This window comes from Asterias amurensis, chromosome 2 (genome assembly GCF_032118995.1).
Source record: "Asterias amurensis chromosome 2, ASM3211899v1".
Classification (NCBI taxonomy): domain Eukaryota; kingdom Metazoa; phylum Echinodermata; class Asteroidea; order Forcipulatida; family Asteriidae; genus Asterias; species Asterias amurensis.
The window spans coordinates 4,839,344-4,864,932 of NC_092649.1; the positions used below are offsets into that span (position 1 = coordinate 4,839,344).

Sequence of the window (25,589 nt, forward strand, 5' to 3'; positions counted from 1 at the left end):
GTCAAAGGAAACAAGTACAGACAATATTGAAATGCGACATCAAACATTTTGGATTTAGAAACAAACTTGCTGGTAAATAGTATCAGACACAGTGGCATTCTACACCATTTTAACTTGAGGTTAGAGACATTTTCCATTTCCATGAGGACCATCTTTTGGGAAGATAAAAATATGTGGATCACAAAACTCAATTTGACATTAAGGTTCCTCTTAATGGTTAGTTATCACAGAAGTGGTAACTATTGCGCTATAATTTACAGTTTTTCACACAAAAAAAAACTTTTCTAATACCAACTGTCTTCACACAAACATTTTTTTTAGAACCAACTATAATCAAAGCAAACTTCACTCCCTGCTTCAAAATACGAAGGGTGCAGTATGTCACGCTACTGTTGCTATGGATTGACCAATCATAATAGAGGATTGGGATTGAAGATAATAGTTGTTGTGTTGTGTCTTCTACCAACTGTCTTCTACATATTTCAGGATATCGTTTTCAGTTTACAATTGTTAGTCAAAACACAACAAAACCAGTTTTCTTCAAAACGAAGAATTACATTTCTGTAAATGTTGTAAAGGATTTCGAAATAACTAAAATCTGTAAAATTACCACAAGTCACCTCCCAGCAAAGAGCTTTGAGTATCAGTCAACAAGAAAGTTATTAAATTGTTTTGATTAATTTGATAGACATTCATTTGGGATTGAGCAGTTACATTACTTATGAATTTTGGAAACCTTTTTTGATGCCTGCAGAGTTATGGTTTTTTTTGGCAACATAATTATATAGATATATAACAACTTACTAAATTCATAATTTTAAATTCATACTGAATTTGTATTCACGGCAGAAGAAAAGATGACATTGTACCTTCAATGATACAAACATTAAGTTTGGGAAACAGTCAAGATTATGTCATGAAAGTTATTTGGTTACAGGAACATTACAGTTGCCCTTGAAAGCAAAACATACGTAGAATAACAAACAAGTGCAGCCATTTTTAAAGTTTGTATCATCGAAGGTACAATTCTTCCTCAAGACTTCCTCTACCAGCCTACTACATTGACCAAAATAATGCAAGAGCAATTCTCGCTCAAATGTTGGTTAATGTACGATATAATCTTCTTTTTTTCTTCTAAAATTAATACCTCACCTAATATTGCTTTTTTCTAAAAGATGTAGATTTGTTGATGTGCCTAAAGCGTTCACTGCAGAAGGTTGTAATTAATTAAGCAGTGAATGTGAGCGTCTGTAAATAAAGAAAAGTAAGTTTGAAAATCTGATCGTTTGTCGTGAATTTTCATTGTACTTATCATGTTTTTGAAGTTGAATTATAGTACAGGTAAGAACAAGGGTCAATCTAAGTCAAATCATCGCCATGGTGGGTCCATCTAATGGATTTTCTTCCATTTGCTGATTAGTTTTGATCTTATTTAATATTAGGAAACTCTAAATTAAGCATTCTTGGACTCGTGGTTTGTAAGTTACAGGTCGTTGAACTTCTGAACTTGCGACTATTCAACCTAGAGTTGGATGCTTGTACCTCCACTAATACAAAATAGACTGAGATAATTATATCTTAATTTAAGCCCCTGATACAAGAAATAAACTTTGTAAATATTGTATAAACAAAAAACAATCAACAAAATCAGTCAGGGCTGGGCAAATAAACGTTGTACCTTTGGCCGCATTGTTATGTTTTACCAAAAGAAAGCGTTACCAATGGTCACGTCGAATATTGAACTTATAGACACGCATGGGTCTTGAAGGACCATCAGCTTTTTACTTGCGTAGTAAATATTTGACTCGCACTAAAATGTGCGTTTCAAATTAATGGTTTGATATTGAATGTATTATTATTTTGTGCAGAGGTCTCATGTAAAAGTGCATACGTGTGTGTGTTCTTTATCAGTAAGTTATGGACCAGCCTAGGTTAAAGTTTAATAACTCAGTTCATACGAAATATAAAAAAAACAAATTAAAGTTTGTGAAAAAAAAAAGGTGAAGAAAACTTACACTGCAGGCGAAGATCAACAGTTATTTAAACCACTTGGTTAAAGCCAGGAAAAGCCATTGAAAACTCCTTATGTTGGAGACCTCTGCATTGTATGATCTAAATTTTCTGATTCATTTTGAGGCATTTACTTAGTTCTTCAGTGTACATGTTATGTTACGAAGCTATTTAGTATTTAATAAACACTAACATTTGGGGATGGTGAGTGGGTTAAAACAACAAATATATTTTGGGGAAAATATTTCAACTTGGAACCCACACAGTCACTGGATCTACATTTCACACATACATAGTGTGTTTGGGTAGAAACCACTTTAGTCTGCTCATGACTCCAACATTCCTTGACACTTTATTACACAAACTACTAATGTGATCATTCCAAGATAGATTTTCATCAATAAAAATGCCAAGGAATTTAATGGATTTCAATTTGAGTAAAATAGTATTATTTAAAATAAGTGGAGCATCTTGATAATATAAGTGCTGTCTTGCAGAGAAAATAATATAGGTCTCGAGTAAATTAACACACAACTATTCGACAAGGAGACAATACTTGCACCAATAGTTGAAGAAAAAGACTTGGCAGTTTACCTAACACCAGACCTTAAACCAAGTACAATGCAGCAAAGCGGCAGTGAAAGGAGTGAATTGTCTCAGGGTGGTGAAACGGTCGTTCAAATACATCGATACCAACAGCTTCCAGATTCTATACAAAACATACATTAGACCACACTTGGAATACTGTGTCAAATCATGGTACCCATGGCTGGAAAAAGATAAGCTCATCTTGGAAAAAGTTCAAATGAGGGCCACCAAGTTGGTCCCAGCCCTAAGGGAGCTCCCATATGAAGAAAGACTGCAAGCTCTAGATCTGTCTTCCCTGGAGAAGAGAAGAGAAAGAGGAGACCTTATAGAGACCTTCAAGATAAGGTGGACAGCAGAAAATTCTTCAGAACATCAGACATAACCACAACAAGAGGTCACTCTCTCAAGCTCTTCAAGCCATCCCTGAAGAAAAAGATTGGATGCAGGAAAAATGTCTTCACCCAACCAAAGAGTAATAAACATATGGAAGTCCCTTCCACGTACAAGCTGTTGCAAGATTCCAGTCAAAACTGGATACTCACTGGAATGAGGAAAAGATAGGATGGGGTCACAAAGGCTATGCCTAATAGACCCTTCCCATATGTAAATTGCACATAGCGCGTGCGCACTAACGTTTTGGTTGGCAAAATGAGGGAAAATCGCGCTGTTTTGCACACGGCTAATGGGTGCGCGTGACGCAGACGCGATTGCGTGTCTGTTTAGTGCACAACTCTATAGACCTTTTCGCAAATACTGGGGCGCGCGCGTAAAGCTTGGAATTAGGTGCATTGTGGTCTAGCTGGTAGCAAAATTTGATTAATATCTATCCCACAATGCACCTCATTCAACAGTCTGCGCTTGCGCATTGGTATTTGCGATAAGGTCTATGGGTGTCTGCCAACCAACAGGGTCTGTACGCATGCGTGAATGTGATTAGCATATTTCATGGGAAGGGTCCATTATATAACTGACATACAGATCCTTGTCATTTGATTGGTGGAACTTACTTCACGTGACATTCACTATTACTCCCGTCTGCACCGGTGATCAAAAAGACCTATTCGCCCACGGGGGAATAGCATTTCCCATTCAACAGTTAGAATCATCCTTGTTCCCAATGTTTTTGAGCAGTACAGCGACGCCGCGCCGCTGCTAAAACAAAGGAGCAACGTCCTGTGCAAAAGGTTGTGATCCGTTGCTGTAAAATTTGTGCATTGTTGCCGCCACGCGGGCGGCGCTATATGATTTTTTAATTTGTTCCGAACCAGTAATTTGTGTGATTTTTCATAATGTCATACTTTTCAAATACATCAAATAACAAGGATTTTTATGTCAGTTATATAAAACATATATTGAGTGGCTTTAATTCGTAAAATTCGTAAAACTCGGTAAAATTTGGACTGTTCCATTTCACTCGGCTTCGCCTCACGTGAAATAGAACAGTCCAAATTTTACCTTGCGCTAATATTCCTCTCATCCCATTCAACTCTGAGCCACTCAAGTATACCATCTGTTAACTCATGAACATATTTGCACCATTGCACTCACAAACATTGTTTATTTTTATATTAATCTACCCAATAAACCGTAAGTAGTTAGTAAGTATGTAGTAATTAGCTACGAAAAGTTAGCCTAGGCTAATTTGTTAAAAGTTGATGAACACCCTTTTTTCCGGCATCTAAAATACAATCAAGTAACACAAATCAATTTTTATATCAAACAGTAGACGAACACTCAAATCTCAGATCATTTTTTTTTTTTTTTTATTAGAGTAAAAGTGTTGATTTTTGAGCAGGTTAAAAAATACGAAATGTGAAAAGACTAGAAAATAATGTTGAATTAATGTTCAACGAATATTATACGGGAATCCTTGCTCAACGCTGAAATAACGGTCTGATAATCATGAGGGCGCCCTACGCCCCACACTGACGTCATGTATGCAACGCGTGGTGTTCATTGTCTCAAAGGGGGAATACCCTGATTTCCACGCTCAAGATTGCGAAATACTGCCCCTTTTCCCCTCTTTTTGTATCACCACTCTAGCTGTACGTTACCATCCAAATTATCTGTAGTGATCTCTACAAAAACATTGAAATCTCAGAGAGAGATCCTGCATTTGTCTCCTCAGTTCAAATAAGCAGACGAATACAACCAATGTAGTAATAAGTAAGGCGTCCTAAACCAGGGAGCTGAGAGATATGGTAAGTTAAGTTTGCTCTATCTAACACTAAAAAACAAAGAAATCGACGAATGTGTATTCAGGCTTGGCCGCTATGGGGCACCAGTTGGCATTTTTAACATGTTTAAAGTGAGTGTGTACTCCTAGAACTAGAAGTACTTTGACCTTGCTTCCCAACTGAAACGTTAAAAGGATTGACGTGGCTCGACCGAGACAGTTAAGGATTCCACAGTCATGACAGTTAATAAACCACAGTAGACAGCGTTCTGACTTATAATTTATATAGCTTGACCGGTCATAAATTGGTTCAATTCACTCCGTCTGTATCCAATTGGTCCCAGCACCTTTGATACCAATTTCTTTCGTTTTTTTTTGTCTGCAACGATCTGCATCATATAAAACTTATCGATCTAATGCTACTGAAGTTGTACTTGCAGCCCTACGCCTGTATTTGTTCAAAAAAACATCACACGGTTTGGGTAAAAAACGAATGATTTTTTAGTGTGAACTTCAAAACAAGAATTTATGAGAGGATGTTCTAGAATTAGCCTATCCAGCGGAGATCTTATTGAGATAATTAATTCACAAGTTTCCGATGTATGTTGTTTATCGTTAAATTGTCTGTACACGTATATAAATTGTGTACGTAAGACAGCCTATGTAAAATGTACGTATGTAAATAGTACACACACAGAGTTCGTGAATTGTATAACATTGTATGTGCACTTTGACATTGCCGTAGGAAAACTACATGTAAACTTTATTACTCATGGTTTAGCGTTGAGTATAAGCCACGCCTGCAAAGCATATTTTGCCAATCACGTTTGGTCGCTGGTCGCAAGCGCTAATTTGCATAGCTGGTCGCAACCAGTTACTTTTGGTCGCAAGCGCTAATTTGCATTGCAGTAACCGAGACCTACCACAAGTCTCACGCATTAGGCGTGAGACTCACGCATTTGGGCTCTGTCTCACGCTCACACGCACAGCAACCATTTTCTGACATTTTCCCACACTGACGTCATGTATGCAACGCGTGGTGTTCATGTATGCAACGCGTGGTGCTAATTTGCATTGCAGTAACCGAGACCTACCAAGTCTCACGCATTAGGCGTGAGACTCACGCATTTGGGCTCTGTCTCACGCTCACACGCATAGCAACCATTTTCTCACGCATTGGGGCCAGACCGGGAAAAAAATAAAAAATTAACGCAATGCATTGCCAAATCGCGCTTGTGTGTACAAAAAGCGCAATCTACAATGTTTGCACAATCTTCAGCTTGCACGCAGCTCATCAGAGTTATCAACTAAAGCTGCAGTACAACAGAGCGCAAATTTGAAGATTGCGCACGCTTTTGCTCTCCCAGCAGGTTCAGCAAAATTCGTCAGAGCGCAAAACGCTTATTGCGCACAAGTTTTTCCCGATTCGTTTAGCAAATTCGATAAATACGCTCCAATAGCGAAGACACAAACAGGCAGGAGAAGTGAGCGGAGGATTTTGGACATTATTTTTAGTTGATTTTTTTTTTTTTTTTTAAGGAAATAATCGGACACAATCGTACCTCCAAATTAACCATCAACATCTCATGTTTACGTCATGTGAGTTTAATTATTCGGATAACTTTCCGTATGGCGCCACCACTTTTTCACTCATTTTTACAAAAAGGGATATCAATCGGGTAAATTATTTAGATACTATATTATTTTATTTCGAATAAAAAAGTGGTGACGCCATACGGAAACTTTTCCAATTATTCTGAAGAGGTTTTTGATGGATTTTGGAACACTGTTTTTGTCCACAATTAAATTTCTGCAATTTTTTTTTTATTTTATTAAAAAAATTTTAAAAAGTTGGGCGGCGATTTTTTTTTTTTTTTGGGGGGGGGGTGGTAGTGAACTTTGAAAAATCTCACGCAAAGCTGGCCTCTGGACTTGGCATCTCTGGTAACCAATTACTTTTGGTCGCTGGTCGCAAGCGCTAATAAGCATATCTGGTCGCAACCACTTACTTTTGGTCGCAAACGCTAATTGGCATTACAGTAACCAATTACTTTTGGTCGCGAGCTCATGCGTACTTACTAATTGCGACCTACCTAAATCTATAAAAGGCGAGCGTTGCGGCTGCCAGAGGGGTTGTTCTTGAGCATGAGTAGTTGTTCAAGTTAACGCCACGGCACTTGTTGGAGTTGTTGTCATGATGTCAAAGTTAAAGTTAATGCCAAGCTGTTGTTAGTTCGTGACTTGGACAGACCCGGTGAAGAAATAGGACGGTCGCCGCATATGTGACCGCCGCTAGCGAGACATTTTACATGTAGTTCTTCATCGTCATCCCCTAGATATACTACCAGTTAAGTAGTTGTGTTTGACTGAATAAAGACCCTTCAATATATAAAACCCTGTAGAAATGGAAGAATAATTAAAGCGAAGAGAAAATAAATGAGCAGATGTTCCGGTTGAATTGAAAGTAAACCCTTACGCTTCGGAGTGAACAGTCTCTTAAGAGTTCTAGGGCCAATAACACTTCAGCCTTTAGTCAGCCTTTAGTCAGCCTTTGCAGCCTTCATCTTCAGCAGGAACCAGTCGTCGTCCCACCCCTTCCCCCCTTCTATGATCAATTCTCCCGTCCCTTTTACTAAGTGATAAGATAATAGCGACTATTGTCCACCCCTCCCTGGTCCCAATAAGTCCCAGTATTCCCCGAAGACCAAGAGAAGTTTGACGACCGGCAGCCCGCCCTCTGACGTTGTGGAACTCAGTAGCCTGAAACATCACTGCTCGACATTAACGGTGCGGATGTGCCCGTTACATTTTGGCGGCAAGCGGTGGTTTAGAATATACAAGAGGCACGCTACCAAAGACAAGAAAGTGAGAAGAAGATGCAGACTTCAGATCCCGAAATCCAATTCTGACCCATTCCAGAGGGAACGAACAGTGATGTTTTAAGCGACACAGTTCTCCTAGAGGACATGATGATAGCCGGAGGTGATGCATCAACCCCACTCCCAGCGGTTGATTTACAGGAAGAGAAAGAGAACATCAAGAGAATGAAAGAGGAAAATGAACAACTTAGAAGACAACTTGAATTGATGACAGTACGAGACAACACAGCCCTGGTGACACCATCTTTTAACGGGTCCGGTTCATGGACCGATTACAAGATCCAGTTCGAGTTATTGGCAGAGCTAGACAGTTGGGAGGAATCAACAAAGGCAATCCACCTTGCAGGAAGCTTGCGTGGACCAGCACAATCATTGTTGGGTGGTTTAGATGACAAGCGGAGAAGAGTTTACAGCGCCCTCACTGCAGCCTTGGGGCAGAGATTCGGATCAGAAAACCAATCAGAATTGTTCCGAGTTCAATTGAAGAATAGAGTGAGAAGACGTGAGGAGACGCTACCAGAATTAGCACAAGCAGTTAGACGGTTGACAAGGCAGGCGTATCCAACAGCGAACTACCAACTTCAAGAGACATTAGCGCAAGAGCATTTCAATGGTGCGTTGCAAGATGCTGACATCGGATGGAGGGTGTTTCAGTCCCGACCAAAGAGTGGCCGTAGAGTTGGAAGCTTTTCAAGTGGCAGATAGGCAACGGATTGGACAGAGGAAACCAATGGCGAGAGTTGTTAACGCCGATGAAGGTAAACAGAGTGGTGGACGGCGTACTGAAGAAATTGGTGATATGCATGGACAGCTTGCATCATTGACGAGTAGCATCAAGAAAATACTAGCTGATGGGTTCAACAAATTGCAGAAAAGTATAGCCGTAAAGAAGAGAGAGCCAAATACAAATACAGCCAGAGCAACGGGACAACCGTGGCAACAGAACAAGCAGATTGAGTGCTGGAATTGCAGGGAGTTTGGTCATATCAGCAGAGAATGTCCATGGCCGAGACAGCAGACAAGAAGATCATTTAATGGAGAAAATCAGCCACAGCAGCAGCAGGGAAACGGGCAGGAGTCGAACTTTCGGGCCGATATTCGACAAACCAACCCAGGCCCAAGAAGAACGACAACACAGTAGTGGGAATGCGGTCATTAGGGACTTTTCGTTTTCGACGGATGGTTCTGCGACGGTAAAGATGACATTTGGCGTCATCTGCGCATGCGTCGGCTTTGAGGACGGTCGCCAGAGCAACGGGACAACCGTGGCAACAGAACAAGCAGATTGAGTGCTGGAATTGCAGGGAGTTTGGTCATATCAGCAGAGAATGTCCATGGCCGAGACAGCAGACAAGAAGATCATTTAATGGAGAAAATCAGCCACAGCAGCAGCAGGGAAACGGTCAGGAGTCAAACTTTCGAGCCGATATTCGACAAACCAACCCAGGCCCAAGAAGAACGACAACACAGTAGTGGGAATGCGGTCATTAGGGACTTTTCGTTTTCGACGGATGGTTCTGCGACGGTAAAGATGACATTTGGCGTCATCTGCGCATGTGTCGGCTTTGAGGACGGTCGTCCCTCAATTTCTACGACAGTACTTTGGATGAATCTTCGTTGTGCTGAAAACGACAACGTTTAGCTGAACAACCGTCGCAGAACCATCCGTCGTCGAAAACGAAAAGTCCCTATTGTCAGCTGGCACAGACGGTCTTTATGTGAAAGGATTAGTTGATGTTTTAGTTGATACTGGAGCAAACATTACGATTATAAGGCCAGATGTGTACTACATGATACCCGAATGGAAAAGACCGCAACTTAGCAGAAACAAAATTGAAATGGTGATGGCTGATGGCACACCACTTTCCTTCCAAGGGCAGGGGTGTTTCAAGATAAACATTGACAGCGGAAATGGTGCAGAAGTTTTACATGAAGTATGGGTAGCTGACATAGAGCTAGAAGGTATCCTTGGGTACGACTTCCTACGCAAGTATAATTGTTGTCTGGAATGTGGACAAGGAGAGATGACATTTCAAGACACAGTGGTTACAGCAAGAGAATGTGCAGTAGAGAAACCTCAACCGACATGTTGCCGAGTAGAAGCAGATTCAACGGCGTGTATTCCACCAAACAGTGAAATCATCATAACAGGGAGAGTTGTAGGCGGAGAAGACATCGGCGAAGCATCGATGGAACTAACAGAGAAATTTATGCAAGAGCATGACATGATGGTTGCCAAGGTGTTAGTTGATACACGGAAGGGGAGTGTTCCAGTACGTTTGCTGAACGTGAGTGATAACTTTGCAAAGTTGTACAAGGGGACCCATTTAGCTACTTGTGAGCCGATTAAAGAAATTGTCTCATGTGAAGAGAAAAAGACACGGGGTGCAGTTTGTCAGACACGTCTTGGAGATACATCGATGAATGAGAAACAGATACCAGAGCACTTAGAAGATTTGTATAAACGTTGCAGTACAGCCCTTGATAACGAGCAACAGAGGGAGTTGAAGAAACTGTTGGTGAGGCATCAAGATGCGTTTGCAAGTTCATCTGAAGGTTTGGGCAACACATCCATATACAAGCACAAAATTGCCAAACCTAGCCGACAACGAGCAACACGGCTGCCTATTCATCAGAGAACGGAGGCAGAAGCTGAAGTCGACAAGATGCTGAAGAGGGGTGTAATTGAGCCATCTTCAAGTCCATGGTCGTCGCCGATAGTCCTCGTCAAGAAGAAAGACGGTACATTGAGGTTTTGCGTAGAGTACAGAAAACTGAATGCTGCTACTATTAAAGACTTGTATCCGCTCCCAAGAATTGATGAATCACTTGATGCGTTATCAGGTTCAACTTGGTTTTCAACACTTGACCTACAGAGTGGTTATTGGCAGGTAGAGATGGCAGAGGAGGATCGTGAGAAAACTGCATTTGTAACGGGCATGGGAACTGGTTTTTATCAGTTTAAAGTCATGCCATTCGGGCTGTGTAACGCGCCCGCCACATTTGAAAGATTGATGGAGAGAGTATTGACAGGGCTTCAATGGCAAACCTGCCTACTGTATTTGGATGACATTGTGACGTATGGCCAAACTTTTCAACATGCGTTAGACCGACTGGAAGAAGTAATAGTGAGACTCAAGACGGCAGGGTTAAAGCTAAGTCCTAAGAAGTGCCACCGTTTCCAGAGAAGTGTTTCATTTTTGGGACACACCGTCTCGGATCAAGGTATAGCTACTGACAAATCAAAGACAGAGAAAGTTCGAGAATGGCCGACGCCGAGGAGTGTAACCGATGTCAGAAGTTTTCTTGGGTTGTGCTCCTACTATAGAAGATTCGTAAGAGGGTTTGCGGTAATTGCATAGCCACTTCACCGACTGACAGAGAAGAAGAATAAATTTATGTGGACTGAAGAGTGTGAGATAGCTTTCAAGTAGTTAAAGACAGCCTATCCTACGAATGACGGAAACTTTGTCTTGGACACAGATGCTAGTAACACGGGTATTGGTGCAGTATTGTCTCAGATACAAGAGGGTACTGAGAAGGTTATCGCCTACTTCAGCAGAACACTGACCAAAGCTGAGAGGAGATATTGTGTGACAAGAAAAGAACTTCTTGCACTAGTAGCATCAACGAAACAATTTCATCATTACCTGTACGGTAAAAAGTTTCTGATTCGAACAGACCACGGGGCGCTTAGATGGCTGATGAATTTCACAACAACAGAAGGGCAGACAGCAAGGTTGTTGGAAGTGATTGGTACATACACATTCGAAATACAGCATCGGGCTGGTGTAAAACATGGAAATGCAGATGGGTTATCTCGCCGGCCATGTGATGAGTGTGAACAGTGTAACAGAGTGGAGCGTAATGCGACGCAGAGACAAACCATCACACACAGTATGAGAACCCCACGTGTTGAAGGTGAAGAAACACAAAACAAAGTTAATGATGAAACGACTAGTTCCGAAACAAGTGTGGCAGACGAGAAGTTACTACAACTACACTGCGCAGTGATAACAAGTGTTGGGGATGGAGACGAAAATAAAGAGAAGTCTGAAGTTGGTGAGGAAAGTAAGACCGCCATAGACTTGAGGGAGTCGCAGCTAAGGGACAGGCAGATTGGACAGGTGATCCAGTGAAAAGAGTCCGGAGATAGGCGACCAGAATGGAGTTAAATTTCCCCTGGTGACAAGACAGTTAAACGTTATTGGACGCAGTGGGACCGTCTAGAGATGCGGGATGGAGTGTTGTATAGAAGATGGGAGTCAGAGAAGGGCGACATGATAACATGGCAGTAAGTTCTCCCTAAGGAACTCCGGCAAGAGACCAGTGATGGGGAGACCGAGACTGGTCTCGAGACCTACTACAACACTGTAGTGTTAATGACGCGCTGGTATGATTGACAATTGGAAAATTGGAATAAAACACATTACTACTACATCATAATGCTGTTTCCAGTCTTGATTTTTGAGCCTGTTACACAAACAAAGAGACATTTTTGGGTTCAAATATTATCCGATTTTCGAATGGAATGCACTTGACCTAGCTGCATATTTGCAGGACCACCAAAATCACTCAGTCATCCTCTACATAAACCGGATAATGTCCAAATGTTGAAAATGCGATAATTGGTCTATAGTTGCCTTTAAAAGCACAGATGCATGAATAGAAAATAACAGAATGAGATCCAGGCCTATATCATATCCTTTGAAGCTTATTCGCAGCTGAATCGCAAAAGACTTGGAATCAACCATGCAAGATACACATCATGTATGTACATGTACATTTTAAAATGTGGACCACAGTCCAAGATCAAAAGTGTATCAAGTTGTGTATTTTTACTAGTTACAGTATGTATTTTGTAATTAAAGGGCCATGCACACTGCAGCGATCAAGATCACGATGCAAAGAGAACACATTCTTTCTATTGGTTGAATTGCTCCGCACAGAATACGCACACGCTTATTCAACCAATTGAGTGCATGCATTGTTAATGTGATCATTATCGTTTTGGTTATCGCTGCAGTGTGAGCATGGCCCTTTACAGTTGAGTCAACTAAGGCAAACAAAGCAGACTACTATAACGGACAATGGCACTAAGATGTGTTCCTTTGACCATGCACATTAAAACCACTTGTATTGTATAAATAGTGCTCTCAAGGTTTGATACAGTACATGTTATCCCTCATCTTTCAATAAATATATGGCGAGTTACAGTGAGCCTTTATAATTTGGATATCAATAAACCCATGCGAAATCTCGCATAAACAAGAAAGCTAACAAATATTGTCATCATCAGAATCAGTGCATCAGAACTTTTCCCCACAAACCTAACAGAGCATGTGACAAATGTTTGACTTTCCCCCCATGATTAGGAATCTTTGAGGCCTTTGCAAACCCTGGCTGACTTGCAGGATGCATTGAGTGCAGCAAGAACAGACTACAACCACTCATCAGCCAAGGTAGTGCCCAACAAGAAACACATCAGAAATTCAAAGAAAATGTCGTTCAAGTCGTCATTTGTAGCAAAGTCAAATCATGCAGAAAGATCTGAACCAGTGGACACCAAGAAGCAATTGGAAGTTGACCAAGCTGTGGCAGCATCTAATGACAGGTAAGGAACAGCATATTGAAATAATGAAACGACACAATGGAAGGTTTGGGGCCATGGGACTAGGGTAAAAAACGCCAAGGTCAGATTTGTGAGCATTAATTCTGCTTTAAAGCTGCTATGACCATCTTTTGATTTTTAGCTGTTCCAAACTTCAGCCGGAACAGCTATTGTAATCGTCGAGATTATTATTTATTTTTATTAGCTGTTCCGAACTTCAGTCGGAACAGCTATTGTAACCGTCAAGATTTTTATTTGTTTTTCTTATTATTCTTTCTTTCCCCAAAATCCTATTGGAATTTGACTTTTCAAATTCCCAAATGTCAAATTAGAATTATCGAAAAGAGACAAATCATATACCATATTAAAGCTTATGGCCTAACTTAATTTTTAGATTTATTTTAACTAACATTCTTAATTAATTATTCACGTGACAGCCGTGTGAATATTTAATAAGGCAATATTGTTCCAATCATATCTCAAGAATGAAACATCCGATCCCAATTTTTTTTTCTGTTATGGATTTATTTTGAAGTGTAGATATGACTTCCAGCCTAACAATTTCAGTCACGTTATCATGACGTCATACGTTTGCGCGTTTTATTGTTTGTGTACAAAACACATGGCGCTAGTGGAAACGTTTTAGCAAGTCAAAAACACAATAATTAACAATAACTTCAAAATAATTTATCTGTTTGTTTTCAAAATGTCATATTTTGTGTTGAAAAATTTACTGATTCTAATAAGAGATGTTTCAGTCCATTAAAATTAGCCAAAGTACGTCAATAATTAACGATTAATTAAAAAATCTTGGCATCATGGGTACAACGTGATACTTCATAAAGTGGATGCAGTCGCTTTTAATAAATATACCTTGGTTAATGCAAAACAAAATTGGGTTTTTGTAAAAGGCATTGGATTGGGTGAAGTTACATACCATCGTGTACCTTTTGAAATTTATTAGTACGAAAAACATAATTTTAAGACTGTGACGTCATCACATGTTAATTTATGCTAATTAGAAGCTTTAATGAGTTCAACTTTGCACCACTATTATCTCAAGAAGTGTACGGCCGATTTCAAAGTTTTTTTCAGAATTAGACTCCTTAGGCATAGGAGAATTGCCTCGGGTAACCGTGACCCCGATTTGACTTCTTCTTCCGGGTCAACCGGAAGTGGGACCATATCTTAAGAGTTACACAACCGATTTAATTTTTTTCTTTAGTTATAGACTCCCTAGGCATTAAATTTTGTTGGGGAAAATCCGTGACCCCATTTTGACCTCTTCTTCCGGGTCTACCGGAAGTTGGACCATTTCTCAAGAACTACACAACCGATTTTCAAACTTCTTTCAGTTATAGACTACTTAGGCATTCAAAATCGAGCTTGCGTTACCATGACCCAGTATTGACCTTTACTTCCGGGTCAACCGGAAGCGGGACCATATCTCAAGAACTACACAACCGATTTTTGAACTTGGGTTAAATTTCATCAAAATAATGACCATTACGCCATGTTGACCTTTATTTCTGGTTTTAAAACTCCTTTCGATTCAGTATCACATACAAGACCAGGTAATCACATGTCTTTAGTCATAATGTGTATGTTTTATTGTAGCATAGAAAACTTGTATTAACAAAGCATTCCAGAACAGCTTTGTGATTGTTAACAATCACTATCTCTAGTTTTGCACTACTTTTATTGTGGTGATCAGTGATGTCACATGCAGGGCCTTGTAACCATGACCAGTACTTAGTTTTTCCTACAGATTCCTTGCACAATTTGACAATACGCAGTACGATCACACACCCAGATCCTGTCCATCATTTTGAGAGTCAAAATCGTGCACAAACATGCTCGAATGATTTTACTTCTTAAATGATGGAAATGGTGGACGCGCATTTTTCCGAAGTGCGTTCCACGTTAATGTGCAAGGGGGATTCAGAATTCAATATATCCCCTTGTATCACGCAAAATGCTACACGTACCCTAGATTCATGGAAACACCCAAAAAACAACTCTCTTTGAATAATCTGCCTCCTTTTGGCCTCAGGGATGGTGCTTTTTGAGAGTGTGTAATGGGTCTATATTCTAATAAAGCCAAACGGACCCCAAAAGCATGCATGGTCCTGTTTTGAGTTGAGCATGTGAATCATGTATTGCCAGGCTTTGATAGGCGTGACTTACAGGCAGAGGACACTATTGGTAAATACTCAAAATAATTGTTAGTGTTACAACCTACTTGGTAATGAGCAATGGAGAGCTGTTGATAGTAAAAAACATTGTGAGAAACGGCTCCCTCTAAAGTAACGTAGTTTTTGAGAGAGAAGTAATTTCTCACTAAAATATTTGAATTGAATTTGAGACCTCAGCTGAGGTCTCAAATTCAGGCATCTGAAAGCACACAACTTGTGCGACAATGTTGTTTTTTCTTAGATTATTCTCTCGCAACTTCGACGACCAATTTTTCGATCAAATTTTCACAAGTGAGAAGACTGGTCTTTAAAAATTACCAAAGGTGTCCAGTGCCTTTAATGAGGGAATGTTCTATTGAAACAAATGTGTTTGTTTTTTTCTTTGGGTTTCAGACATGTCAGAGAGAGTGAAGAACATCATATCCAGATATTTGTTTCTAATCCAGTAAAGGAGAGTCTCTGTCTGCAACTTCATCCATCCACCATCATCTCTGACTTGAAAGAAATAATACAGGAAAGACTAAACATCCAAGCAAAGAATCAGCATCTTGTCACTAAGAGGGGCATTGAGGTATGACCTTGTATCATTTGGTGCTGACAATCTAAAAGTTTTGCTTTGTGAATTTGATGGAATTTATTGTTGAGAAGTCTTTTCCAGAGGTTACATCAGAGAGTTTTAGTCTTTTAGAAAACCTTGTCCATCTAAAAGTGTGACCCTAGGTATGCATTCTTTGGCATTTACTGGCAGGCAAGACTTCACTGGTATCAAAAAGTACATTGTCATCTTGACGTGTTGAATATGACAATTTACTTTTTGTATTGTTGTGATGTCACTTGTCAGCACATATGCAATAAAGACATAAAACGTTGACATCTGAAAAAAGTTTATAAGATGTGTGGCCGCTTTTTGTATTTTTAAATCTTGTTGAAATTCTTTCTTGCAATTTCCAAACCTTAGATCACTTTTACTCGTATTAATGTTGAGATACAATCAATACAAGCAAGAACTTCTGTAGCAGTTTTTAACAAATGAAAATCATCACAATAGGGGTCTATGCATCCTTGAAATGTGAGATACCACAGAAAGTAAACCTGCCCTCAACAAATTATTGAAATTATATGTATCTTTTGCCTTTTCCCAAGATCTTTTTGTGTGCACCTTTATAGGTGCTTTTTTAAACTTCCAAACAATTAGAAAGGAATTTGACTGTCCTTAATGAAGTTTTTGTGTGTGATTTATTAGTAACACTTTTGTTGAACACGCAGCTATGTGACACACAATCTCTGATGGTGCTTGGCATTCAGCAAGATACCAACCTAGAGTTACGTCAAGTTGCTGGGTTGATGGGCGGTACAAGAAAGCGAAAATCGGGAAGTGGTAAGTGTGAGCCCCTAATTGGTTTCTTAGCATTCAGCATTTCTGATTATTAAAAGTCATTCAGTTCGGCTGATAGGTGGTTCATTAAACCAAAACTAGGGTAAATCGGATTGCTAATGAAGGTTACTGAAATATAAAAGAGACAGAAAGCTTTAGGATGTGGATGTGTGGTACAAGGAAGCAGAATTCGTCAAAGTTTAATCTACTGCTTTTAAAAAAAGAAAAATTTAAAGCGTTAGTATTTTAAAAGTAGTTTGTTTTGATCAAGACAAACTAGTATTAATAAAACTTTCCTCTTACATACTCCTACTATCAATACAAACACAGAAGACAATATTCTTTTTTTGGTTTACAGGGCAAGGAAAAAATGTTAAAATAGCCAAGATAAAACTTCAAGATGAGCAGGAAACAAAGACTAACTCCGAGTCAAAACAAGAAGATGTCACTGAGTCTATGGAAAATTCTTGTACTATTGCTGGCATCCCTGGTACATCTACTAGTTCTAAGAGAACTTCTCCTAGAACAAAGTTCATTCCTAATCCAAGAGGAATGAATAAACAAATGAAGCATCAAGATCAAGAAAAACCCTTGACTCAACAGTTGAATGCCTCTACTGAAGAACAAGACTGCTTAGTCCAGTCCCAGAGAACTTCTCCTAGAACAGGGGCCATTCCTAAGAACACAAGAGGAAGGAATGATCAAATGAAGCATCAATCTCGAGAAGGAGTTGAAACTCCGCAGAGTGCCCTTACTGAGAAACAAGATTGCTTAGTCCAGTCCCAGAGAACTTCTCCTAGAACAGGGGCCATTCCTAAGAACACAAGAAGAAGGAATGATCAATTGAAACTTCAAACTCAAGGACTTGCAATTCAACAGAGTGCCTCTACTGAGAAACAAGATTGCTTAGTCCAGTCTCAGAGAACTTCTCCTAGAACAGGGGCCATTCCTAAGAACACAGGAGGAAGGAAAGAACAAATGAAGCATCAATCTCAAGAAGGACTTGAAATTCCGCAGAGTGCCTCTACTGAGAAACAAGATTGCTTAGTCCAGTCCCAGAGAACTTCTCCTAGAACAGGGGCCATTCCTAAGAACACAGGAGGAAGGAAAGAACAAATGAAGCATCAATCTCAAGAAGGACTTGAAATTCCGCAGAGTGCCTCTACTGAGAAACAAGATTGCTTAGTCCAGACCCAGAAAACTTCTGCTAGAACAGAGGCCATTCCTAAGAACACAAGAGGAAGGAAGGAACAAATGAAGCATCAATCTCAAACAAAAGCAAAACTGCATCAGAGTGCCTCGGTCGAGTTACCTGAGGAACCTAAACCTCATCAGAGTGCATTGGTCCATTTGTCAGAGGACTCTAAACCTCATCAGAGTGCTTCGGTCCATTTGCCGGAGGAACCTAAAACTCATCAGAGTGCCTTGGTCCATTTGCCGGAGGAACCCCTACCGCATCAGAGTGTGTCGTCTGCAGCAGGAATCATCGATGAGATAGCTTCAAACCGTGGCAGTAAAGGTACAGATCAACAAGAACCTTTATACTATTTTATCATTGAAAACTTATTGAAGTAACATGAAAACTAATACATGTAGTTTATATACTTTGTCACATTTTACTACAACAATTACAGTGCACTCTCCCAGTTCCTCAAGTTTGATATGTAATACTGATGATAATAATACTGATAATAATACTGATAATAATACTGATAATAATACTGATAATAATACTGATAATAATAATAATAATAATAATAATAATAATAATAATAATAATAATAATAATAATAATAATAATAATAATAATAATAATAATAATAATAATAATAATAATAATAATAATAATAATAATAATAATAATAATAATAATAATAATAATAATAATAATAATAATAATAATAATAATAATAATAATAATAATAATAATAATAATAATAATAATAATAATAATAATAATAATAATAATAATAATAATAATAATAATAATAATAATAATAATAATAATAATAACAATACTGATAACAATAACAATAACAAAAACAATAACAATAACAATAACAATAACAAGAACAAGAACAAGAACAAGAACAAGAACAAGAACAAGAACTAGAGCTAAATTGCATTTGTGCACAAATGCAGAGCTGTTTCGTCAACAAAAATTTCAAATTTCTCAACTGAGTTTTAAATTTGTTGGGTATTCAAAGCAATTTTGCCCAATGTGGCATAAATAAAAAAATAAATTGTATTGTACTCCATGTTCAGATAGAAATTTATGTGTTAAAGGTGTAAAAATTGAAAAAATCATAAAAAATCATGTGATAAAGTCATCATGACGTCATTTCACATTTCATAAGAACTTGTCAATATCCAACAACCTATCAAGTTTCAACATGATCGCATAATTACTTAGGGAGTTATATTAGTTCAAAAAGTGCACCTTTAAGGCCGCGTCACGTGACTCCCGATGACGTCATTGATCTAAAACTTCACACACATGATGCCTGCCTGACCGTTAGCGTGTGTGTAAAATTTAAAGTGATTACAAAAAACTTCACCACAGACATCTTCAAAAAGTCCATTTTGAAGAGTTTTCAACCTGCCGCTAGAGGGCGCTGTTGCAATTTGTGACGTCATCAATATTTTTTTTGAACTGCCCACCCTTGCTAGACACCTCTGCCTTGTAAAGCAACTTCATAACTTTTACCACTTTTGAGTTACAGGGCACTTCCGTTTTTGGCCCGTTACGACCGGAAGTAGAGGTCATGTGAGGTCACGCACACAAAATAAAATGAAGACCTAATTTATCCCTACCCAATCCCGCAAACAGAAACCTACGGTCTCTTTTGGCTGATTTGGTATAGATTTTCAAACATTTAACATAAAACACCTTTAAGATGACGTCACGTGACCGCTGATGACGTCATCATGACATCAATGCTTTAGGATCATCATTGCACCATAACCTTCGATCCCTGAAAGTTTCATTGCAATTGCTCTTTGGGAACTATGCAAAAAATTGTGTGTACTGAAACAGACAAATAAAAAAAAAAATAAAAAAAAAAACTTTAACAAAAACAAGAGCTGTTTCGCTGCGCTTCGCTACGAAACAGCTAACAAGAACAAGAACAAGAACAAGAACAAGCACAAGCACAAGCACAAGCACTAGCACTAGCACTAGCACTAGCACAAGCACAAGCACTAGCACTAGCACTAGCACTAGCACTAGCACTAGCACTAGCACTAGCACTAGCACTAGCACTAGCACTAGCACTAGCACTAGCACTAGCACTAGCACTAGCACTAGCACTAGCACTAGCACTAGCACTAGCACTAGCACTAGCACTAGCACTAGCACTAGCACTAGCACTAGCACTAGCACTAGCACTAGCACTAGCACTAGCACTAGCACTAGCACTAGCACTAGCACTAGCACTAGCACTAGCACTAGCACTAGCACTAGCACTAGCACTAGCACTAGCACTAGCACTAGCACTAGCACTAGCACTAGCACTAGCACTAGCACTAGCACTAGCACTAGCACTAGCACTAGCACTAGCACTAGCACTAGCACTAGCACTAGCACTAGCACTAGCACTAGCACTAGCACTAGCACTAGCACTAGCACTAGCACTAGCACTAGCACTAGCACTAGCACTAGCACTAGCACTAGCACTAGCACTAGCACTAGCACTAGCACTAGCACTAGCACTAGCACTAGCACTAGCACTAGCACTAGCACTAGCACTAGCACTAGCACTAGCACTAGCACTAGCACTAGCACTAGCACTAGCACTAGCACTAGCACTAGCACTAGCACTAGCACTAGCACTAGCACTAGCACTAGCACTAGCACTAGCACTAGCACTAGCACTAGCACTAGCACAAGCACAAGCACTAGCACAAGCACAAGCACAATAAAAGAACATTTATTAAGCGCCCTATGAAATGCCTCAAAGCGCTGTACGCAAATATAAAAATCAGCTACATATTAAAATACAAAGAGAAAACACTCGGACAATAAAACACACGGTAAGAAGAAAACTTACAATAAGCAGATAAGCAAAATACTTACTAATAACAAAAAGGAATTAAAAAAAAAACGATCTAAAAATACAAGATGGGAGAGGTTACCAGCACGATTCATCCTCGGCCAAGATCCTTATAGCATCTGACTATTATTATTTACAATTAAAACCAAATAGCAGGGCTTAACATTATAAAAACATCCGAAGATAACCAAAACCAACAAAACTACTTTTTTTTATACAGTTTTTACATAATTCATTCACTTTGTCACAATTTACTACAACAATTACACTGCAATCTCTTTGTTGTATTCATCTATTTTGAACGTTGTTTCTTCTTTCATCAAAACCAAAATTAATATTCTTCCATCTCTCCTTTATCAAGAGATAGTTCCTGCAGTTCACCAAGACCTAGCAACGAGATCACAATCATCTGATGCGCTTACCTTAGTTCATCACCAATCACAGGCAATGGTGAACAACATGTCAATCGGAGAGGGTAGTAACGTCTTTATGGCCGATGCTTCTGGAATAACCCTCAAGAAAAAGGTCAAACAACATGTATCTGTAACAGGTATTATACAACTTTACTTTTTATGTCTAAAGTAAAAAAATATATACATATTTAAATTTCAATAATGAATCCCACCATCTCATAAAATTTAACAAACACAGAAAGAAAAAGAAAAAAAGAAAAGAAAAAATCAATAAAATTATGTCTAGTGTATTTATATTATCCCAGCATATTTTACTAAAAAACTAAGGGTAAAAAGGGAAGCATCTCCTGCTGACAAAATATCATACTTTATGCAGTTCAAGAATTAATAGAAACATTTTTTGTGCTGAACTTTGTTTATTACCGCTCACCAGGAGCGGCGCGCCCCAATACTCAATCATTATAACAATCATTTCCACATTCACATCCGGGCATCATCTTAAAAACCGAGGCTTGTGGTGGATGTGCCCGTTAATACAAAACAAAACAGGAAAACAGCACTAAATAGAAGAATAAATAAATACTAACAGTTACGGTAGATAACTACACAAAGGTTTAACCGTGGTTAAACAAGGTGTATAACGCTAGAACAGTACATGTATGTATGCAAAGTAGACAAAGGGACCAATAATACTAACAATACGGATTAGAAAACAGAGATGAGTCAGGTTTGTACTCACTGCTCAAGTTACCCCAACTATACTGAAAACTATGGAAAAATTGAAGCAACTCGTTTTGATGTACAGAAACAACTTTTTTACAGAGTAGCAAAGCTACTTTGAGTTTAAGAATTATTATATAATAATATGTAAACTCTTCAGCTTCACGATCTTCTGTTTATTATCTCTCAACAGTAATGCCACACCCCAATTCTCAAGCCAAAGCTATTGCAGATGTGACTGGAGAGGCATTGAAGCAAGTGGACATGACTACAGGTAGCTAATAATTACTCCCAAGATTCACAAAAGAAACATCTATGATAAACATGAGTTGAGTATGTTGAAAAGTAGTGTATAATGAAAATGACACTTAATTGAAATCATACTTTGACGACGTATTAACTTGAAAACGAGAGCGGGTGTTGCAATCAAATGCTTAGCAGAATTCTGCTTTTACGATCACAATTCCCCGCTTACGTGCAAGCGCCAAATTTCTGCGCTAGCCTTGTAAGCGTAGAATGCCAACGTTGAGTACGCACATGCAGAATTCAAAATTCGCTGCTAAATACGCTTGCCGTAAGCACAGAATTTCCTGCTTCCGTAAGCGCCGATTCTGTGCTTACGGTTAGCAGAGCCATGATATTGGGCCCAGGTCAATAGAGAGCCCTAGTTGGTAAAAAGTATAAGTTTTCAATCTTTGAATCCGAGTACTAAGAGTCGAGTCCGGCTCCAAGTCCAAGTTTGAATTTATTTACCCATTTGTTTTTAAATTACCTCTCAACAGGAGCCCAAAACCCTAATCCTCACGCTCAAGCCCAAGCTATTGCAGATGTGACTGGAGAGGTATTGAAGCTAGTGGACATGACTACAGGTAGCTAATAGATACTCTCGATACACAAAATAAACATCTATGATAAACATTGTATGAGATGAGTATGTTGAAAAGGTAGTGAAAATATTAATGAAATTGACACTAGATTGGTATCATATGAAGACTTTTTAGTTCAATCGTACTGTTATCAGTAGGTCAGTAGAGAGCTCTTGTTGGAAAACCTATATTTGTTATCTATCTTTGAATTTGAGTACTTAGCGTCGAGTCCGAGCAAGTCCAAGTTTGGAGTCACAAGGATAAAGTATGTGTCAGAATTTAATAACCTATATGTGTTTATTACCTCTCAACAGGAGCCCCAAACCCCGATCCTCAAGCTCAAGCTATTTCAGATGAACTTCCAGAGGCATTGAAGCAAGTTTACATGAATACAGGTAGCTTTGTACAGATGATCCCATGGGTTGATGATGATAAGATGCACATAATGGACATCTACACTAAGCTTGTTTTAGTTGAACTTGTTGATAAGAAAGGGAAGATTGAGAAAGTGCCAATACAAATGGAATCATATGAAGACATTTTCCATGTCAAAACACGGGAGGGCAATCCCATCAAACGAGTTGTTTTTAGTGGATCAGCAGGTCTTGGAAAGACGACTCTTTGTGACAAAATCGCTTATGATTGGGCAGTTGGTAAGAGTGAGATACTCAAAAGATTCAAACTTGTTTTTGTTTTGAGAATGCGTGAACTGAAAACAAATTCAGACCTAATTGATGCTGTCTTTGAGCAGCTTTTGGACAAAGACGCTGTATTAAGGTCTGAATTAAAAGGGTTCATTGACAAGAACCAAGACAAAGTGTTGATATTCTTGGATGGGTTTGACGAATTTCAAACCACTAAGCTAAAAAAGTCCTCATTTGGTTCAGTTCTCAAGGCTCTTAATCGAAAGCAGTACAAAGAATGCTGGGTAGTTGTCACATCTCGTCCTCCCCTTTCCCAACTAGTCAGCTCATCATTGGTTAAAAAGCCTTTCACTCATGTGGAAGTTGAGGGGTTTTCAGCTGAGGATATTAAGGAATATGTGAAGAATATCTTCCCTGATGACCCTGAGAATGCTAGGAAGCTGATAGAGAAGATACGATCTTCTGAAGTTTTGTCTGAATTGGTAAAGAGTCCAATGTTGTCGCTTTTGATGTGCTTGCTCTGGAGAGAGTCTGAAAAACTCCCAGACACAATGACTCGGCTTTACACTGATGCATTAAAATACATATTCAGGAGAAAATCAGAAGACTTGTCACAAGATGAAATATCACAAATATTGATTTCAATTGGAAAGGTTGCAGTACATCGTTTAATTTCTACAAATCAGTCTCTTTCCTTTAAAGAAAAAGATTTTGACAAGAAAGCATTCGATGCAGCAATACGTGCAGGTGTTCTCACTAGCGAAAGGGTCTTCAAGGAGCTAGACGCTCATAACAATGTGTATTTCATACACAAAACTTTCTTGGAATTCTGTGCTGCAATGTATTGGCAAAGTTTAATCAACACAGAGGAATTTGAAGACATCCTTGTCCGGGTTTGCAATGCCTCAAGTGGATATCCTTCTCCATATGAGTATCTATTAAGGTTTTGTTGTGGTGACAATGAGGAATGTACAAACAAAGTCCTACAGAAACTGCAGAAGAATAAAGGCCCAAGGTTGGGTCTTATTTGTTACTTTGAGAGTCAGTCCAAAAATTTACCATCAGAGGATTTCATCAAAGCAGTTGTTTGGACTGAAATTAGAATAGATGAGTGGAATAGTGATTGTTTGAACTCCTTCTTTCACTTAGTGAAGCAAATTGGTAAAAATGTCCAAGATAATGCCTACCTTTCCAGTGTAAATCTTCTTTCCATTACAAATTGTGACCTACGGAGGTTTTGTCGTGAGATAGCAATTTGTTTTTTTAATATTTCTATTCTTGAACTCACTATTTCCAATTTGGGTGGTTCTGCATCATTGTGGGCTAGTCATTTGAAGAGAATGAATCAGCTCAAGTATCTGAGCTTGGCAGACTGCAAACTTCAAGTGAAAGACATGGCCCCTATTGCTGAGTCAATGAGTGACATGCCAACTCTAACTAGTCTGGATCTGTCTTGGAATGATACCTTGGGTGGTTCTGCATCATTGTGGGCTACTCATTTGAAGAGAATGAAACACCTCAAGAATCTGACATTGAGTTACTGCAACCTGGGAGGGAACGACATTGCCCCTATTGCTGAGTCAGTGAGTGACATGCCAACTCTGATTGATCTGGATCTGACTGGGAATTATGACTTGGGTGGTTGTGCATCGTTGTGGGCTACTCATTTGAAGAGAATGAAACACCTCAAGAATCTGACATTGAGTTACTGCAACCTGGGAGGGAACGACATTGCCCCTATTGCTGAGTCAGTGAGTGACATGCCAACTCTGACTGAACTGGATCTGTCTGAGAATGAAACCTTGGGTGGTTGTGCATCGTTGTGGGCTACTCATTTGAAGAGAATGAAGCACCTCAAGAATCTGAGTTTGAAAGGCTACATTTTGACAAGGGAAGATGTGGGACTCATCAATGATAACACCACTATATATGTAGAGATGGAATACTATTGGAGATGATTCAAACACAGAGATTGAGTTGGTTGACAATCAAAATATAGGTGGAGTATTTTCATTTTTCTTGCTGAAGGAGCAATTTTAAGAGTTCACATCTACATCCAA

General features: G+C 39.1%; 2 protein-coding genes across 2 annotated transcripts in view; one reads left to right on the top strand and one right to left on the bottom strand.

Annotated features, from left to right (window-relative positions):
* Positions 1-25,589, bottom strand: part of LOC139949504 (TBC1 domain family member 22B-like) — a 101,904-nt gene that overhangs the window by 1,621 nt on the left and 74,694 nt on the right. The window lies entirely within an intron of this gene.
* Positions 4,582-25,487, top strand: LOC139934137 (uncharacterized). Its single transcript, XM_071928432.1, has 9 exons — positions 4,582-4,799; positions 13,029-13,267; positions 15,853-16,030; positions 16,726-16,837; positions 17,193-18,353; positions 21,248-21,436; positions 22,213-22,293; positions 22,802-22,888; positions 23,200-25,487. Exons 1-9 carry the CDS (start codon positions 4,797-4,799, stop codon positions 25,485-25,487), a joined length of 4,338 nt encoding a protein of 1,445 aa, XP_071784533.1. The 5' UTR covers positions 4,582-4,796.

What these genes read in the sequence shown, in the direction of transcription:
- LOC139934137 (XM_071928432.1), top strand. An exon ending in GTGGCAGCATCTAATGACAG is followed by an intron (nt 13,268 to 15,852) that starts GTAAGGAACAGC and finishes TTTGGGTTTCAG; the next exon opens with ACATGTCAGAGAGAGTGAAG. An exon ending in TCACTAAGAGGGGCATTGAG is followed by an intron (nt 16,031 to 16,725) that starts GTATGACCTTGT and finishes TTGAACACGCAG; the next exon opens with CTATGTGACACACAATCTCT.